This window comes from Oryx dammah, unplaced genomic scaffold, assembly GCF_014754425.2.
Source record: "Oryx dammah isolate SB20612 unplaced genomic scaffold, SCBI_Odam_1.1 HiC_scaffold_28, whole genome shotgun sequence".
NCBI lineage: Eukaryota > Metazoa > Chordata > Mammalia > Artiodactyla > Bovidae > Oryx > Oryx dammah.
The window spans coordinates 80936969-80957867 of record NW_024070212.1 but is presented as its reverse complement, the minus strand read 5'-3'; the positions used below and the strand labels follow the sequence as shown (position 1 = coordinate 80957867).

Below are 20899 nucleotides of genomic sequence, written 5' to 3'. Positions count from 1 at the left end.
AGTGTCATAGGGGATCTGATAAAGCACATTTTGATTTTTTAATTACCATTGCCATGCCTTGCTAAGTCGCTTCAGTCATGTCTGACTCTTTGCACCCCATGGACCATAGCCTGCCAGGCTCCTCTGTCCATGGGATTCTCCAGGCAAGAATACTGGAGTGGGCTTTAATTACCATTAGAAAATGACAAATAATTTTTGTATTCTTGTAAACTCATGTTTTCTGTGTATCATATTAACTTAAGCCCCATTATACAAGACACAGGGCTTCCCAGGTGGCTCAGTGGTAAAAAGTCCATCTGCTATTGCAGGAGATGTGGGTTTGATCCCTGGGTCAGGAAGTTAACTTGGAGAGGGAAATGGCAGCCCCCTCCAGCATTCTTGCCTGGGAAAGCCCATGGACAGAGGAGCCTGGTGGGCTACCGTCCATGGGGTCACAAAAGAGGTGGACAAAACTAAGCAGCTAACAACAACAACACAAGGTATAAGTGAATTAAACAAACGCTACCTGTACATTAGATCAATTAACATTTCAGGATCCTCCTGGTGTTCCTTCATTTTAACAGTATCAGAAAGGATCATATGGAGATTAAAAACCAAATCTTGAACCTGTAGCAGAGAATTATATGAAAAACATTCTTCAGCTGTCATTTATTCACAACCATTAGATTAGTTTGGAAGATATTTCAGATTTGAAATCTAAAGCTTTCAAAAGAAACAATTTTGATATAGTTCTAAAGAGTGTGGGTATACTGGGGTAAGATGGGTGAAGAGTTAATTTTATACAAATTCATTAGTCCACTATTTTTTCACTTCTCTCACCCAGACACAAGTAGAACTACTAGTAGAAATAAGAAACATATACGGATATAAAGAATACAAAACGAAGTTCTTTCTGATTTTCAGATTTTCTCAAAAGGTAGTTTGTATAAACTTAGTTTTTGAGGCAAACTACTGTTTCACAAATCAGTGGGAACACTTTCATCATAAAGTTTTTTGTTTATCCATACTGACTAAGTCTAGTGTTCTTTTTGGCACAAATTCACAGAATTAAACACCAAAAATATTAACCATTATGAGAAAGAAGAGTGGCTTATTAAAACAGAGATTCAGTCCTATCTATGACACATATGGATTGAAAGAAAAACACAAGTTCTGCCAGGAAAAACTGAAGTTTGATTTAACAATTTGGGAAATGCCTATTTACAATTCCTATTTCAGTTCATGCTCTAAAAAGTAGCATTTCTGACCTGATCAGGAAATGTTGTTTCCCTCAATTCCAAATCTTCTTCAGCATATGTCAGTATAGTCTTTAAAGAACGTCTTAAAAATTCTTCATTAAAATTCTGAGATGTGCCCACCAAGGAAGACAGTGACATGGTTACCTGCATTTTAACCCTGGCGAAGTTCTGTAACAGAGAAATTGCCAGGCAAATATTTAATAAAGGAAAGCTTAAAGGGGAAGTGTCTATTTTTTTCACTTCCTATAAAGAAAAAGTTAGTATAAAACATCATTCTAGAAAAAATATTTTTGAAAAAGTAATGAAATGTGTAGTATTGAAATCCTGTTTTTAAATGGATATAAAGCTTAGAATCTTCCTGTGATAACAGCCTAAAAAACAAAGTTGAAAAAAATTGTGGGTTAGACTTGAATTAGAAGTTGTGCCTAGACTTTACATTGACCTATGCTGCTGCTGCTGCTGCTGCTGCTAAGTCACTTCAGTCGTGTCCAACTCTGTCCGACCCCATAGACGGCAGCCCACCAGGCTCCCCCGTCCCTGGGATTCTCCAGGCAAGCACACTGGAGTGAGTTGCCATTTCCTTCTCCAATGCATCAAAGTGAAAAGTGAAGTCGCTCAGTCGTGTCCAACTCTTCATGACCCCATGGACTGCAGCCTACCAGGCTCCTCCGTCCATGAGATTTTCCAGGCAAGAGTACTGGAGTGGAGTACCATCGCCTTCTCCGACCTTCTATGAGGTATATGTTATTAACAATAGCACCATTTTTACAGATGACATTAAAGAACTTGACCAACATCACAAAATTCTTAAGTGTCAGATGTGGTCACTACACTCTACCTGATTTAATTATGTCCACTGCTATGATAAAAGTGTAACTTAACTCATATCCTATACAAAGTAACTTAAAGGTATATTCTTTGGAATGATGACTGTAAGAGTTTACATTCTTCCTTTTTTGTTGTAAATTCATTTCTGTTTCACCATTCCCCACTATGAAACCACTTTTAAGAGGTTTTCAGTGACAACCTTTGTTGTTCAGTCCCTAAGTGGTGTCCAGCTCTTTGCAACCCCAAGAACTGCAGCATGACAGGCTTTCCTGTCCTTCATTATCTCCTGGAGTTTGCTCAAACTCATGTCAATTGAGTGAGGCAGTGATGCCATCCAACCATCTCATCCTCTGTCACCCCTTTCTCCCCCTGCCTAAAATCTTTCCCAGAATCAGGGTCTCTTTCAATGAGTTGACTCTTCGCATCAGGTGGCCAAACTATTGGAGCTTCAGGTTCAGTATCTCCAGCACCACAGCTCAAAGACATCAATTCCTCAGCATTCAGCATTCTTTATTGTCCACCTCTCACATCTGTACGTGACTACTGGAAAAACCATAGCTTTGACTATATGGACCTTTGCAGGCAAAGTAATGGCTCTGCTTTTTAATACGCTGTCTAGGTTTGACATTACTTTTCTTCCAAAGAGCAAGTATCTTTTAATTTCGAGGCTGCACTCACCACCCACAGTGGTTTTGGAGCCCAAGAAAATAAAGTCTGTCCTATCGATTAAATAAACGGTGCTACTATTGTAGTCAGTTACACAGGCCCAAAACCAGGAGTCATTCCATAGCCATTCTGCCCATTCATTATTCATACTATAAACTCAATCTACATCATCTTCTAATCTGTTCCAATCTGTTCTTTCTCCATTCTCAATGCCATTGCTTTACTTTATGCCCTTATCATTTCTTACCTGGATTACTGCAATAACTTCCTAACCAATCTTTCTTTTTCCTTACCTCCTAAGGAGCATCAGGGAAATTTTTGTAAAATGTAAATCTGAATGTACATATCAGTCTTCTTCTTAAAATACTTCACTGGCTGCTCACAGCTTTGCAGATAAAATTCATGTATTTGACCAAATAAACCTGCCAAACTACATGGTGGGAACTGAAAGTACAGTGATAAACAAGTGTCTGTCCTATGACAGCTTAATCTAAACATTTCAATTACAATTTTATCTATTATTCTCTCTTTGAGCCATAATAATTAAGAAGTGCTAAAAAAGTTTCCTTCTCTGTTTGCCTGTTTCCTTCTCTCACCTCAATGCCTTTCTAATTACGTATGTGCCATTTTTGTTACCTAAAAAGTCTACCCACTACTTCTCCATCTGCGTGGGCAATTCTTCATCCTTAGTTCAGGCATCTCCTCTTTCTGAAACCCTCCTTGAGAGTATATGCTCTTTTTCTCTGTGCTTATACAGTTTCCTGTGCTTACCTCTCAGTATATCAACAGCAAACACATATTGAACATTTGCTCAGAGCCAGTTACTGATATAATAAGTGTGTTATTTAATATTAATTTATATAATCCTCACAAAACCATCTAAAGTAGGTACTTACTATTACTAGCTGAACATTACCTGTTCATCTCCTATCCTAGTAGATGGTAAGCCATTTTAAAATAAGTTTCCTTTTATCTATGTTTGCCCAATGCCTACCACAGTACCTAGAACACAATTTAATACTTAGTTCTAATATCTCTTGAATATACAATCTATATAAAATCGTGCCAAGTATAAATCACCTATTCTTTCTTAGAGGTACTACATGATATTAACATGATAAATTACCCATTTTTAATTCTCCTGTATTAATATAAAGCTTCCCTAAAATAACAGAGGAAAACTCCAAGTGTAGTCAAATTTTAGGGACTCTTATTTCAAAAACTAAATAAGATCTATAAAGTAACTAGATTCTTTGTTCTGAATTAGGAGAGAAGACTTGGCTTCCAGTAAAAATAGGACAGTGTGAGATAGCAAGTTCTTATTCTCCTGCATTTCATATAAAAATAAAAGATGAGTAGAAAAAAAAGTCCATAAACTCTATTTCAGCAAAATGAGGAGACTAATACAATCTATACATTAGAAAAATGCATAAGGGCTGCCAAGACAAGCTAAATAGGAAGCAGCTTCAATGGAAGGCAAAGAGGGGACAGCAAATAGCGAGGAATCCTAGGGTGCTGATTTAAGAAATAATGGGAAAAACACTTCTTTTAAATTTAAATAAGAAACTCACTTTGAAGTGATAAAACTATCTGTCTTGAGGAAAAAACAACCAAAAAAATCCCAAAGGGCTGGACAGAAATAGAATGTCCTACAAATACCTGGGCCAATATAAACTGCCTCATTCTATGTTGAATAACAAAAAGGTAAAGAAGATCAGTGAAATACCAGAAAAAGAATACTTAATAGGAAAATGTGGTCATGAAACAGATGAAAATTCTAATTAAAATATTTTACTTTGAATTATAAAAAATTTATGAAGCCATTAACTTTAGGAAGGAAAAAAAATCATAGAAACATAAGAACTCAAGGGACGCCACTGTGGTAGCTAAGAACCAATATCCACTAGGCTGGTGACAATACTGCCTCCACTGAGAATGTATGATTAAAGAAACAGAGGACTGAAGGTACTACATAATTATAAAGGTAACCACTAAAGCAATATAAACTTGAAGGTGAACTTACTACGTACAAGATGAAAACAACCAACTCATTTTTTAAGGAGAGGAGTGGGGAAGCATAACAGAATAATACAACACAAATCCAGGATGTAGCTGATATAATAACAAGGATGAAAGGTTTTATTCAGATTAGAAACTGAATTACAAAGCAAAACCCAACTCTATGTTGTAGATGAGACACACATTTAAAATAAAGTGATTCAAAACAGTGAAAACAAAAGGACAGGCAAAGATAACCTAAGCCACATTCAAATTAGAAAGAAAGTAGAGGTCAATAGTACACAAGGCAGAAGTCAGGTCAAAAATATAAAAATTTTAAATTAAGCCATCTCAGAGTCTTCTTCAATTCTAAAGGGAATAATTCATAGTAAGATATAATAGTTACAAATAGTAGTTATCAATATACCAAACAGTTATGAATATCACTTTACCAAATAAGACCAAAGGAGAAATAGACAATATGTAGGCTTTAAATCATCTCCTTTAGTCAACCAAAGAGATGAAAATAAAGCACCGCTTCTTTTTAAATGCTTGTGTAACACATTAATAAAAACATTTTATGTTTGAATACACAAACACACACATCCATAGTACCAAAATGGAGACATATTAATTGTACTATGATCACTCTGCAGTAAAACTAAAAATTACTGGGAATTCCCTGGCAATCCAATGGTTAGGGCTCCACACTTTTACTACTGAGGGCCTGGGTTCAATCTCTGGTTGGGAACTAAGATCCTGCAAGCCACAGGATAGCCAGAAAACAAACAAAACCCCAAAATTATCATCAAAACTTTAAAACTCTGCAAGGAGATCAAACCAGTAAATCCTGAAGGAAAACAATCCTGAATATTCACTGGAAGGACTGATGCTGAAGCTAAAGCTCCAATACTCTGGCCACCTGATGCGAAGAGCTGACTCATTAGAAAAGACCCTGATGCTGGGGAAAATTGAAGGCAGGAGGAGAACTGGACGACAGAAGAAGAGGTGGTTTGATGGCATCACCGACTCAATGAACATGAGTTTGAGCAAGCTCCGGGAGATGGTGAAGGACAGGGAAGCCTGGTGTGCTACAGTCCATGGGGTCGCAAAGAGTCAGACATGACTGAGCAACAGAACATCATCATCATCACAACTTTAAAACTTCAAGTTGAAATGAAAATACAAACTGAAATTACAAAATATGTATTGAATAGAAACCAAGAATACTAAAAATACTAGGTACTAGAACCAATGAGACCTCAAAAGAGCACAATGCAATATTCTAGACCTTAAATAATTACATGAGTAAGAATAAATGAACTAAACATTGGACTCAAAAAGCTAGGAAAAATACAACACGTAAGTCTATAATCAAATAAAAAACCATAGATGAAGACATGGAATTCTTCTTTTTTTTTTTTCCCATTCCACTCTTTGTTTTTCTATTTTATTTTTATTTATTTTTTAAAATTAATTCATACATATACATATATTCATTCTGGCATATAATCATAAAATATCGAGCAAAGATATTTAAACTTTTAATTTTTCTTATTACTTTCACTTCACTTAATGATAATAATTACAATTTACAGTCGCTCAACATACATTTGTAGTTTAAATCTGTACCACTATACGTTATTCTTAATATACAAAATAAAACTGGAGATTTGGATTTTTATGTTAGCCACAGAATGAGAAAAAGAAATAGTCTTAAGATTAGACTCAAAGCACACCCCAAAATGCCATGCTCTCCCCAAACCCACTTAATAGATACCTACAGAAGTTATAGTTCATTATGAATCCAAAGATACAGTCCTAAAATGAAACACTTACATTCCCAATCTCAAAGTTCTGTCTCATAAGCAGGTAAAGGGAGGCACCAGCATGTGACCGTATGGTACTGATGCTACTGCTACAGTGCCGCAGAAGCCGGAGGCAAAGGTCAGCACACTGCTCTGTTTCTTCTTCAAACAGGAGCTCCGGGAACTGTAAAGAAACAATCCCACCACTGAATTTATGTACCAGGAGCTTCACACGTGTGCTAATATAGCCTGATGGAGAGATTTGTTAGTGTAGCCCAGAAATGGAAAGCACGTTTAAGAGAGAATATTTGCTACTGGTTAAGAAAATGGACCCGAGAACTAGAGAGACTGGGTTTGAATATGGACTATGTTAGTACTGTGACCTTGGACAGGTTTCCTCTTCCATAAAATGGGCCTAATAATATTACCTATGTGGGACTGTATGACTACCTTAGATCAGATAATGTGAATAAAACACTTACTATAGTAACACATAAGAAGTCTATGGTAAAATTTTTTATTAATTTTTATTGAAATATAGTTGCTTTACAATATTATGTTAGTTTTTTGCTGCACAGCGTGAAATATTCTTACTATTACAAAATGGTATATGTTATCTTCACTGGCTGTTTCATCTTATAAGATGACTAAGATGAAATAGATACCTTCAAGATTAAGAATATAGATTTTCAGAGGAAAACAAACATAGGAAATAAATATTTGAAGTAGTTAAACAAACAAAGCAAGTATTTGTCTTTCCATTGACCTAGGATAAGCTAATTTCAATAGACTGAACGACTGACACACTAATTCTTGATAATTCACATCAATAAGAAATAGATAAAATAAGATGAAAACACAAAAAGCCCAATATTTAAAAGAGGCTATTAATTTCAGGCCCTTCTCCACCTCAGAACTACTCTTTTTTTTTTTTTTCAATTCAGAAAACAGGTTAAAGGTAGTCCAAGTAAGAAAGAAATAAGCAGTAGAGGAAAGGCAAAGAAGAATCAAGTCTTAGGTTATTACTAAAATTTTATCTATAAATATATTTAAGATATAATCAATGAATGTATCAAGTGATCCTAGACAATGTTAGTAAAGAAAACAAAGTCTGACAAGACAGCAGGCACAAAAATAACCCACCTTTGAAACCAGGGCTCTCTGGGTAGCGAAACAGTGCTGTAGATAAACTGCACTTTGGTTACAGGCCATGCTGTGTAGTAACGCTTTCAGCACCCCACCAAGGATGCTCTCTTTGGATTCTGTTACAGAAACTGTCTGCAATTTTAAAACAGAGATGTTAACTGTAATCTGGTTAGAGACAGAATATGTAAAAATTAACAAATTAAAATTTTAATAGGAAAAAGATAATGTAAGATCTAGAAGCTCCTCAAGAAAAAGAAGCTGAGAGGGATTTTGATAAGAAAAGGGGAAAAAAAGAATGGACAGAATTTACATGAGAAAAAAAAGAGAAGCGAGGACATAACTTTTGGGATCTACTGATATTTAAATATAATTATATGGTTCAATAAATACCTTTTTCCCCAACCCTAATTTAACAAATCTATACTAGTTTAAATTCCTCTAATTAGTGTTTTTACCTGAACAACAATCTCTAATGTATCCAGAATGATTAGATTTGCTTCAGTAGCCAGATTGCCATCAATCAGTGCTTCGTGTTCAATCTCTGCTCTTGACCTAAAACAAAAGATTAGAAGAAATTATATGTTATCTTTTAGAAAATCCAATAGATCTGAAATTCACAAAAGACTTAAAGATGTACAGAAATTTAAAAACCTTGGAATCATTTTTCCTTTTCAGGGGAAGAGTTTTTCTAATAGTTGCCTGAGTGCGAAGTTACTAAGTGGATAAGGAAAAATATTCTGCATGTTTAAAAATGTTTTGTTTTAATCTACATTTGTCAAACATGCCAAGCCTTTCTCACCCTATTACAGTACTACAGTGCCACTAAAGGCATAAATACTTAGCTTTCAGAGAGAGTTACAGCAAACACAGGAAAACACTGTTTTGTTCTAAATGGCACAGACACTAGGTGGTGCTATATAGGCTTGTATTTAGGGCTACTTTAAAGCAGTACCCAAAATGTTTAGTATTCATGTTACCATTTCAAGGATTTTCAACATATTTATTTAGGATAAAAGAACTTTCTTAAAAATAAAGTTTTGTCTAATTTTCCCAGATTTCTAATAAAAAATTTTAATACAGAAAATGAGTAACTCTTCAGTGAGATTCTGGATGGAATTACTCATTAGAAATAAAACTTGATGTAATAAAGTGGTTTACTTGAATACTAATATTTACAAAAGTATTATTTAATTAAAATTTAATGACTATATGTGATTTATGAGTAAAGTTGACATCTCAATCGTAATGTATATATGGAAACTATATCCAAATAAACCAAAAAATATATATATAAATCAAAGCAAAAATACAAGGGTGTATTAAATGTTAACTTTTCAAAGTTAGCTATTAATTAAAGTCTGAATCTTTATTACTACCACTAAAGACAACAGTTTATGAATTTACATTTTATAAATTTAAGGAGAAAATACAATATTAGAATTAAATTGGAAAAGAAATATAATGTTCAGACTTAAAATTCCAGTGAGATTTTGTGAAGACACATGAAAAACAAGATATTTAAACCAAAAGAATCAGGAAAATACCAAAAAGAAAAAGAAAATGGCTTCCTTAAAACAAAGTAAGATAAGCAAAGAGAACACATAATACAAGTGCAGAAGTAAAGCAATATACTAATAACACAGTATCTCAGTGCTTTGTGATTTTTAAAAAACACAATACATATGGAAAAATAATTAAAGAAATGGGCTTAGACAAAAAAGACAGAAAAGCAGACCCTCAAACTTTAAGAATTTTTAACACAGTTACATACAGCATCTGCTCTGGTCCAAGTATGTGTCTTTCCTGCCAAATTCATACAGTGAAAATCTAATGCCTAAGGTAATAGTGTTAGGAGGTGCAGCTTGTGGAAGGTGATTGGAAAATCAGGGCAGAGCCCTCATCAATGAGATTAATGCCTCTATAAAAGAAGCCCCTAGGAATTTCCTTGTCCTTAAACCATAAGGGAACACAGCAAGAAGCCTATAAACCCAGAAAAGGGCCTTCACCAGATACTGAAGCTGTTGGTGCAATGATCTTGAACTCCCCAGCCTTTATAAGTATAAGAAATAAATTTCTGTTGTTTAAAAGTAACCCAGTGTGTGTTGTCATAGCAGCGTAAAGAGACTGACAGTTTCTGACAATCCTAAACTTATCTATGTGGTACTGATCCTGCTGCTTCTGTCTCTGCTGGCTCCTTCCTGTGTTTTATGATTTTATTGTGGGACAGCTGGTTTCCCTGGTAAAGAATCTGCCTGCCAAGCAGGAGATGTGAGTTCCATCCCTGGGTCAGGAAGATCCCCTGGAGAAGGAAACAGCAACCTTGTATTCTTGCCTAGGGAATCCCATGGACAGAGGAGCCTCACAAGATGCAGTCCTCAGGGTCCTAAAGAGTCAGACATGACTGAGCTACTGAGCGTGTAGGAGAGCTAATATTTCTGAAAGCTTCTCTGTGAGAATCCTCTAAAGTTTGGACAGAAGATGGTTCTCAGGGTGACCAATTTAGGACAGGGCTGGGTGGGGGGTGGGGGGGGGCGGTGCCTGGGACATTCACTGCTAAAAGTAAGAGTACTAGGCAAACCCAAATGAGTTGGTCACTATATTCTCAAAGTTTTAGGGGCCTATCAAGTTACCTGAGGGCTAATTTGAAATTAGAAATTATCAGGAAAAGATTGCAGCCCTCTGACACAATGCCAAGCAATTTTCAAGTCAAGCAATTTTACCTGTGGTTACCTGGGCAGTGAGAAGGGTTTATTTCCAGTTCCCCTTATGAAGATGCAGTCCTTTACAATCCTGGACTCACGAAAATGCACTTTTAGTTGTTTTTGGCAATAGAGTGGCCAGTTAGTGTACCTAGTTTGTCTCTATACTAGAAACAGAAGACTTATAGTGTTCTGTCTTTCTTTAACTATATTTTAAGCTCTAAGAGAGCAAAGATTTTCTAATTTTTTATAATCCTTGAAATATTTACTTTCAGTGTGACACCCACAATAGTGACATTTCAAAAATAGCTGCTCAATCCATTTTCCAGGGGGGATTGTTGGGGAAAATAAGGTGACATTTAAATAGGTAACCTTTAGCTTTACTATACCATATGAAAAATTCTTCCCCCAAATTGTTTTTAATCCAAAATGGAAAAATTAAATATAACTGTTCTGACTTCTAAAATTTGAATGCTTAATTATATAACATAACACTAAAAGTAATCATTTTCTTCTTGCACTTGAAATTCAACAAGCCCATCAATAAGATAAAATAGAAGGTTTATTACTTGTCAAGCTTCTCAGTGTTTTGACGCCAGTGAGTCATATCCTTTCTCCACCTCAGATTTTCTTGACTTCCAAAGGCACTTCCAGATGGGCTTCTCTCTGTCAAACAAATTTCAAAACCTTCTTTAAAAATGTTATTTCAGGTAGACCACATTCATGTATATTTGCAAACATATAAGAAATACTACAGGGCTTCCCTGGTGGCTCAGTGGTACAGAATCCACCTATCAGTGCAGGAGACATGGGTTTGGTTCCTGATCAAGGAAGATCCCACATGCTGCAGAGCAACTAAGCCCGCCACAACTACTGAGCCTGCGCCCTAGAGCCCAGGAGCCGCAGCTACTGAGCCCACATGCTGCAACTGCTGAGGACTACTCGCCCCAGAGCCCGCACTCCACAACAAGAAAAGCCAACAAAATGAGACGCTCACAAATCGCAACTGGAGAGCATCCCCTGCTCACCACAACTAGACAGAAGCCCATGCAGCATCGAAGGCCCAGAACAGCCTTAAATAAGTAAATAAAATTTAAAAAAAGAAATACTACATAATGTTAGTAATTTTATTAACACAGCCATTTTATCCTCCGTACAAGTGGAAAAATCTGACAATGGTGCTTTTTATTAAAAATTTTCACAACAGTTACAGGATATATTTGCTAAATATAATATAGAAAACCCAACACTTTTGTAAATAAGCAAAGTTCTAAATTCTGACTTCCTGAAAATCTTAACCATGGTTTATAAGACTATGCATGATATGATTTTATTTTCTCTGTGTGTGTGTGTGTGTGTGTGTGTGTGTGTGTGTAGTTTCAATACATATGCTCTTGATTTAGGATGTACACAATAGTGATTGTTCCTTTTACCTGATTGTTTTTCACACAAATTTTCACTGGCCAGTTATTCGTCACCTCTGCTGAAAGGCCTTCCTCAACTCTCCACCACTTCGTTTCCTCTTAATTTACTTTATTTCTCTTCACAGCACTTAAGACCACAAGAATAAAAGCTACAAATTACAGAAGGTTCTGAAAGTAATTATTTCTTTTGGTCCACAGAAGGCAGGAGAGGAGAACAGAGGGGCTCTCCCCAAGAGAAACAGAAGGCAGAGTGAATGGTATGGGCTCCTTTAAGGGGCAGCAGCAATAGAAGTGGTTCAGACTAATCTAGCACAAGTGGAGAAGTCATTGAGAATTGTGGAGAAACACGTATACTTAAACAACAGAATCAAGTCATGACCTCAAGCTTTCAACTAGAAGACTACTACTCCTCTTTGAAAAACACGAGACTTTGGCTGGGGGGATGGAAAGTAAAATGAAAGTAAAAATGCAGAGTTCAAACAGAAATTTTAAAAATACTGAGAAACAAATATAATTTGACACACAACAAAGGATTAGTCTGGATATTCCTTCTGCTTTCTCTCCTTTTCCTTCTCTTTCTGTCCCTCTTTACTTCTTCAATTTTGAAACCTCTGTCTTTAAGGAATTTTGTGAAAGAAAGCAAAAAGATTTGTCTATCTTAAGACAGTTAACAAAATAAGTATCTGTGATCTACCTTCATTATTACCATTAACTTTATTTTTTTTTTCAGGAAACTTTCTCTCATCTCCTTAGTTAAGAATGTCTATCATTAGGTGACCTAGCTTATTAAGTGTCCAAATATAAATAAGAATTGCAAATGGAATTATTTTAATTTTAAGAAGATGAGAACTTCAATTATTTTTTAAGTGAGACACAATTGACATACAATATTATATTGGTTTCTTGTGTATAAAATAATGATGCAATACATGTATATATTACAAAATGATCATCACAACAAGTCTAGTTAACATCCATGACCATGAGTAGCTTCAGATGTATTTCTCTTATGATAAGAACTCTTAAGATGTACTCGCTTTGCAACTTTCAAGTATATATTTGTTAACATGCTGTAAGTTACATCTCTAGTACTTAAGAATTTTAAAACTGTGAGTTTGTACCTTTTGACTCCCTTCACTCATTTTGTCCACCCCTATCCTGCACCTAACTGTTCCCTGTACCTATGAGTTTGGGGAAAGTGGGGTTTACTTGTGGTTTTTCTTTTTTTAGCTTCCATGTCCAGAACTTCATTTCTTACATTTAAACAGCGGTAGCTGTCCAACACTATACATTTTAAAATGTAACAAACATATTGTTAAAAGCTCTGTTCCTTTCAACAGTAAGTCTAGAAAGAGCTATGGTATAATATAAAGAACACTAAATTAGAAGTCAAAAGATTCTGGTTCTGTCACTTAGTTTATGACCTTAGGCAAGTTATTTACCTCTGAGAGTTTTATTTTAAAGATGAAAATAATTATTCGTTAGGTTTGATATAATTAAATGACCTAGAAAGTTAATTTTCATACTTTACAGAGTTGTTGTACATATTAAATGAGTTAAAAGAAAATCAATAGGTACATGATATAAGCCAGGCATGCTGCAGTCCATGGGGTCACAAAGAGTTGGACACAGCTGAGCGACTGAACTGAATTGAAACTCTATACAACTAAAGTGAAAAAACAACACTATTAATTTCAAAGGCAAAGACTGTCTTATTCATTATTAAATTCCAAACACACATAGCATATAAAAGATACTTAAGTTTACCTAAATAAAGGATCATTAAGTTAAATGGCCAATCAAAAAACAACACATATAAAATATTCATGTAAACATACACTCACATTTTAAGTCAACAACATATATTGAGCTGTTAGCATATGTCATGTACACAGATGACTAAACCATGTCCTTGACCTTAAGGTGCTTTCAGCAATAATACTGCTTCAGAATTTACGAAATGTTCATACGTACACACGGTCACCACAAAGATGATAAGATCAATTAGTTACACTACCTTTTAAAATCTCAAACAACCACAAGTGGATGAGGAAAGGGAAAGTAGGAAGATTAAATGGTTGGCCAAGATTACATGGCTAATGGGTAGCAGACCAGGGATTAGAAACAGGCTTCAGATGCAACTAAATTATTTTCTCTTCCTCATACTTGGGATAGGCAATATTTTTGCCTAATCTATGGGATATATTAATTCACTGCAAAAGTAGGAAACTTTTAAGAGTACAAAGTCGTGTTACAAAGGATGTACAGCCAAGAGAGAACAATGTAAGCTATAGATTCTGTATGATAATAAGGCATCAGTGTAGGCTGATCAATTGTGATAAGTGATGGCAACTCCTATATGAAAAGCTGATAATGAGAGGTGTCATGCATGTGTGAAGACAGAGGATAAATAGGAAATGTCTGTATTTTCAGCTCAATTTTTCTATGAACCTAAAACTGCTCTTAAAAACACCTTTTTTTAAAATAAGGCAAACAATTAATAATCACACAAAGGTTACAAGAACAAACTGAGATTATCCAGAGCAAACTGGAAGTATGTTCACTCTAATTAAATAGAATTCTAACTTGCAAAGACATGGCTATTCAAGTTAATGCACAGCTACATTAAAACACCGTTTTAAAAGTGCAGAATTGTCATTGAAGACTTGCAAAAATGATCACCGTAATACTGTTCAGGGAATCTGAAAGAATTCTCACCAGAAGGAGAAGACATTGTGTACATACCAAGCTGTCCTCGGCTTCGGCGCACCATTTCTTGCCTAGCACCTATGCTTCCAAGAATAGCTTCCTCAAGCTTTGCTCTCATGTCTTTTGATTTCTTAAAGGTCAAACTATTCATTCTTTCAAATACTTTCTTTCCCTAAAATTTAAACATTAGAAAAGAAGACACAGTAAGGAAATTCTCTTCTTCTTTTCCACAGTATGTTCCCTCTTGCTCTTCTTTGCAATGGCACAATGATCACTTACCTTGTACTCAAAGCAAGATACACAAAGATAAAGCAGATCTAATAGCCGGTTTAGCTGCAGGACTGAGAGATCTGTAAACCACTTTTGTAGAACTGTCTCATCTGCATTCTTGAGAACCCAAAGCAGACAGATCAAAAGACTCCGACTTGATTCTGCTGAAAAGGTAGTGTGTTGCCTGCCACTCTGAAAATAAAAAGCAGTAAAATGAGACAGAATCATCAAAGACCACTTGTTTTTTTCAGTTGTCAGTTGTTCTCTTCTAAAAGCATGTCTAATATCATGTAAGAAATGAGTCGCCAGTCTAGGTTCGATGCAGGATACAGGATGCTTGGGGCTGGTGCACTGGGATGACCCAGAGAGATGGTATAGGGAGGGAGGAGGGAGGAGGCGTTCAGGATTGGGAACTCATGTACACCTGTGGCGGATTCATGTTGATGTATGGCAAAACCAATACAGTATTGTAAAGTAAAATAAAGTAAAAAAATAAATAAATAAAAGCAATGTGAAAGTAATTACTTTAAAATCAAATATTTTGAAAGAGTCATTTGACTTAGGCAATATTTGTGTAACTCATACATAACCTTAAACTTAAGGTTCTGAAACTTAATGAACCTTTCCTAGCAACAGAAAATTGTTTTTAGGGCTTACAGAAAACTGTAAATAAAAGTTAACAGGAAACATGAAGGGAAAAACTAAAAGGTTCTATTATTAAAACGTAGGTCTTATTTTAAAAACTATGATATCTAAAGAAGACAATCAAAAGGGAGGGGTTATATGTATACCTATGGCTGATTTATGTTGAGGTTTGACAGAAAACAGCAAAATTCTATAAAGCAATTACCCTTCAATAAAAAATAAGTAAATTAAAAAAAAGATGCCAGGCCTCCCTGTCCATCACCATCTCCTGGAGTTCACTCAAACTCACGTCCATTGAGTTGGTAATGCCATCCAGTCATCTCATCCTCTGTCATCCCCTTTTCCTTCTGCCCCCAATCCCTCCCAGCATCAGAGTCTTTTCCAATGAGTCAACTTTTCACATGACGTGGCCAGGGTACTGGAGTTTCAGCTTTAGCATCATTCCTTCCAAAGAACACCCAGGACTGATCTCCTTTAGAATGGACTGGTTGGATCTCCTTGCAGTCCAAGGGACTCTCAAGAGTCTTCTCCAACACCACAGTTCAAAAGCATCAATTCTTTGGCGCTCAGCTTTCTTCACAGTCCAACTCTCACATCCATACATGACCACTGGAAAAACCATAACCTTGACTAAACGGACCTTTGTTGGCAAAGTAATGTCTCTGCTTTTGAATATGCTGTCTAGGTTGGTCATAATTTTTCTTCCAAGGAGTAAGCATCTTTTAATTTCATGGCCACAGTCACCAACTGCAGTGATTTCGGAGCCCCAGAAAATAAAGTCTGACACTGTTTCCACTGTTCCCCCATCTATTTCCCATGAAGTGATGGGACCAGATGCCATGATTTTACATAAATGTAAATAAATTAAAAAATTTTAGTGAAAGACAAAAATGAACAGACCAGATTTTAAAAATATAAGACAAAATACAACTACATGAATTAAATAATGAAAATGTTAGCTATAAATCATAGTATGTAGTTAGAAGAATAATTAATGGAAAATATTTACAATTAAAGTAAGCATCAAAGAAGGAAGGGTGAAAATTAGCGAGTTAATAAGCATCTATCTAAAGAAGTTAGAAAAAAGAACATCAATATAAACCAAAAGAAAGTAAAAGTAAATAATAAACATTAAAAAGTGGGGCTCAGCATTGACCCCAAATGTGTTCTTTATACAAACTAAAGGAATATACAAATTTCTACTGAGACGACTTAAGACAAAAGATATGAAAAGCTAAGTCACAGAAATGAAAATGTTTACATCTCCTATAAATATTATAGACTTTTTAAAAATCATGGAAGATATTTGAAACAATTTTGTATGCCAAGAAATTTGAGTAAATTGCTACTAGAATAAAATTTACAAAAACCAGTGTAAAAAGAAATAGAAACCTTGAACAGTCCTACAATCATTAAATATATAGATAATTTTAACACTTTCCAAAAAGATTACTGCAGGTACAGATGGCTTCACTCACAAGTTCTCCAAATATTCTAGGAAGAATAATTTCAATTTTAAACAAGTATTTACAGGGAACAGATAAAATGGGAAATCCCCTAGTTCATTTTCATCAGCTAAACTACCTGATTCCAAAATCTGAATAGAACATTATGATCTTACTAACACACATACACAATCTTAAAATACAGCAAATCAAATCCATTAATACACAATCACAAAAAAGTTAAGTTTAATTCAGGAATTCAAGGTAGGTTTAACACTAGAAAATCAATTGAAAGATTTAAAAGTAAAAGATAAAAAAGCAAAATAACATGATAGTCTCAATGGTGCAAAAAAGCATGATAAAACTCAACAACTATTCATAATTACAAAAGTAAAACTCTTAGCCAACTAAGAACAAGAAGGGGACTTCCATAATATAATAGAGGGTATAAAAAAAACCAACCCCCAAAACCAAAACCTTTAGCACCTATATTTAAGAATGAAATGTGGCAAGCTTCCCCTTGTATGATGCCAACTATCACTACTTCTATTTAACACTGTACTCAAGATTCTAGCTCATAAACAAGCTATGAAAAAACACTGGAAGGAAGAAATGAATGGCCATTATTCACAGATGATATGATTGTATACATAGGAAAAAAAACCTATACCTATATTATTAATTTAGCAGTTCTTCTGGAAATAAACATTATTGTTCAAAATCAATTCTATGTCCACACAAAAGCAATCAACAATTAGGGAGTTCTCTGATAGTTTAGTGGTTAGGATTTGGTGCTTTCACTGCCATGGCCCAGATTCAATTTCTGATCAGAGAACAGAGATCCCCCAAGCTGTGGGGCATGGCCAAAAAAAAAAAAAAAAAAGATAATCAGCAATTAGAAAACAGTTTATGAAAAAGATGACATTTATGAGACTATGAGAATATGCTGCTACTGCTGCTGCTGCTAAGTCGCTCAGTCGTGTCCGACTCTGTGCGACCCCATAGATGGCAGCCTACCAGGCTCCCCCATCCCTGGGATTCTCCAGGCAAGAACACTGGAGTGGGTTGCCATTTCCTTCTCCAATGCATCAAAGTGAAAAGTCAAAGTGAAGTTGCTCAGTTGTGTCCAACCCTCAGTGACCCCATGGACTGCAGCCTTCCAGGCTCTTCCATCTACGGGATTTTTCCAGGCAAGAGTACCGGAGTGGGACGCCATTGCCTTCTTCAATGAGATCATGATGTTATATATATATACTTATATGTGTATTATATATTATCATACTGCATAACTTTATAATATTACTAAAATACTTTTAAAATATCAAGGACCAACAATACACCTACAAAAGATGTTCTGGGCCTCTTTGGTAAAAAGCTATTAAAGTTTATGTATATAAACACATCAAAGAAGGTCCTAATAGTGGGGAGATCTAACATATTCAACGATTTTGGGATTCACTGGTGTATAAATATTAATTTTTCCAAAAACTGATCCATAGATTCAATACAATCTTATTTTAAAATAAGACACTCTATTCACTAAATTCACAATTAAGTGTGTGGAAAAAGCAAGTTACAAAAAGAAAGAAACCTTTGAACCACTTATAATTGGCAATGGACTTAATCCTGACATATGAACTACTATAAATTATAAACAAAGGCAGACAATCCAATTGAAAATGAGGAGTCAGTGTTCTATATTTTGTCCTGAATGGTGGTTACAAAAGTATTACTTTAAAATCTTTTGTAAACATCTACATTTATGTTTCATGTACAGTATATTTCACATAAGCGAGGTTTTAAAAAATAAAAAGCAAGGCCAATAAAATTGAGAATAGTGGTCATTTTGAGGGGAGAAAGGGATTGAATTGAGAGCAAACTGTGAACTTTTAAGGAAACTGAAAAGTTCTACTTCTGAAGCTGAGTGGCACGTACGCTGCTGTTTCTCCTATTATATTTTAACTGTACATGCACTTTATATACATATATACAATAGCAAATGCAAGTAAAAGAAAAAACTGATAAATTAGAATTCATCAAAATTAAAACTTTGCCAATTCAAGTGACACTATCAAGAAAATGAAAAGATAATCCACATAAGAAAATACCTGAAAATCACATATCTGATAAGGAATTTATGTTCAGAATAAACAAAAACTCTTTCAATAACAACTCAATAACAAGAAGATGAATAACACAATCTTAAAATATTAAAGGATTTGAATGGACGTTTCTCTATGTAAGATATATGAAAAGATGTGTATTATATACAAATGAAATGATACTCTCAATATCAGTAGATATTAGGTAAACACAAAGTAAAACCACAATGAGACACCACATCATACATACTAAGGTGTGAAGAATATATAATAAAAAAGAGATAATAAAAAGTGTTGGTGAGGATTTAGAGAAATAGGAACCTTTATTAATTGCTGGTGAGAATTTAAAATGGAGCAGCTACTCTGAAAGAGTTTAAAAGTTTTCTCAAAATATTAAATATATTAATACACACGATCCAGCAAATCCATTCCGAGGTATCTACCTAAGAGAAATGAAAACATGTGTGGACACAAAGACAAGGACACAAGTGTGCCTAGCAGCATTATCCCTAACAGCCCCAAACTGGAAATGATTCAAATATTCATCAATGATAAATGGATAAAAAAAGATGGCCTATCAATATAAAGGAATATTATTTGGCAATTAAAAAAAAGTACTGATGCATGCCACATCGTGAATGAACCTCAACAACATTATTGCTTAGTGAAAAAAGCCAGATATAAAGATCACAGTGCATAATTCCATCTATATGAAATGTCCAGAATAGGCAAATCTATGCAGGCAGAAATAAAGTTAGTTGCTGCCTAGGACTATGGCTGGGGGGCACCAGAGAGTGAAGGCTAATGGGCCTCAGGGTTCTTTTTGGAATGATGGAAATGTTCTAAAATCAGATTGTGGTGATAGATGCCTAACTCTGTACAGATACTAAAAACCATGAAATTATACACTTAAAATGGATGAATCTTTTGATATGTAAATTATCTCAATAAAACCTTTTTAGAAGTTGTCAAGTAGGCCAGCTTCCATAAATATGATTGCAGCTTTTTGAAAGACAGTCATTTAAAACTTTTAGAAGTTGATCTTGCTCTACTAGCAATTTGTTTCCTACCTGCCACCATGTTCTTCCCTCCTTAAGAGGGAAAATTACAGAGCAAAATGATTATCAATTTATTTAAATATGAAAAAGTATGAACCTTCACAGATTAAAAATAAATATTCTCAACAGCTAAACAACTGAGATTATATCTCTTAGGACTGATAAAGAATAAAATGGATTTTAAAAATGAAGAATAGAGGCTATAAACTGAAAATGGGGCAACTTTCAAAATTCTGAATGATAAAATAGAGTTTTTATACCAAAAAGATTGAGGTAATTAAGAGTTTTTCAAACAACTTAGTATAGTATAGGAAATATTTTCAGAAAAAAAATATTTTCACAAAATAAAACTGAGTACTTTTGCATCAGTTAATATAATAATCTGTTATGGAACAGTATATCCTTATAAATATCTATCTTTCCAGATAAAACTTCTGTAGGAGGGTTGTTTTTACCGTTGATGTGAGGAGGAAACTGCCGGGCCTTGTTAGTTGAGGAACTGATGTTCCTGCAATTGCCATGGCAACTGTCTGGCTTATCATGCTTCCACTCTCACTCTCATAATCATCAGTAGCTATACAGATTGGTCTTCCTCGTTGATTGTGAGTTTCTGGAAAAAATAACCCAGAAATAAATAAACTTCTCGTTAAGTAACAGCTGTTGGGCATGCAATTCCCTTTCTATTCTCCTTTACTCTTCAAAGGAAAACCTATTAACATATACTGCATATTATTATATTATACCTAAATGGCAACCCACTCCAGTACTCTTGCTGGGAAAATTCCATGGACTGAGAAGCCTGGTAGGCTACAGTCCATGGGGTCGCAAAGAGTCGGACACGACTGAGCGACTTCACTTTAAAT

The 20899-nt window shown here is 35.0% G+C and overlaps 1 protein-coding gene across 5 annotated transcripts in view; it reads right to left on the bottom strand.

The window, feature by feature from the left end:
* The window catches only part of DOCK7 (dedicator of cytokinesis 7), a 190291-nt gene that overhangs the window by 33159 nt on the left and 136233 nt on the right, over positions 1-20899 (bottom strand). For all 5 annotated transcript variants that reach the window (XR_005719562.1, XM_040232699.1, XM_040232700.1 and 2 more), the window contains 9 exons: positions 20492-20646; positions 14796-14978; positions 14553-14688; positions 10953-11049; positions 8140-8236; positions 7682-7816; positions 6570-6722; positions 1248-1406; positions 506-606 (listed from right to left, as the gene is read on the bottom strand). Coding sequence is in view for 4 of the 5 variants with exons in the window: in XM_040232699.1 (XP_040088633.1) it covers positions 506-606; positions 1248-1406; positions 6570-6722; positions 7682-7816; positions 8140-8236; positions 10953-11049; positions 14553-14688; positions 14796-14978; positions 20492-20646 (1216 nt within the window). In the remaining variant the exon portion in view is untranslated. The remainder of the gene's footprint in view (positions 1-505; positions 607-1247; positions 1407-6569; positions 6723-7681; positions 7817-8139; positions 8237-10952; positions 11050-14552; positions 14689-14795; positions 14979-20491; positions 20647-20899) is intronic.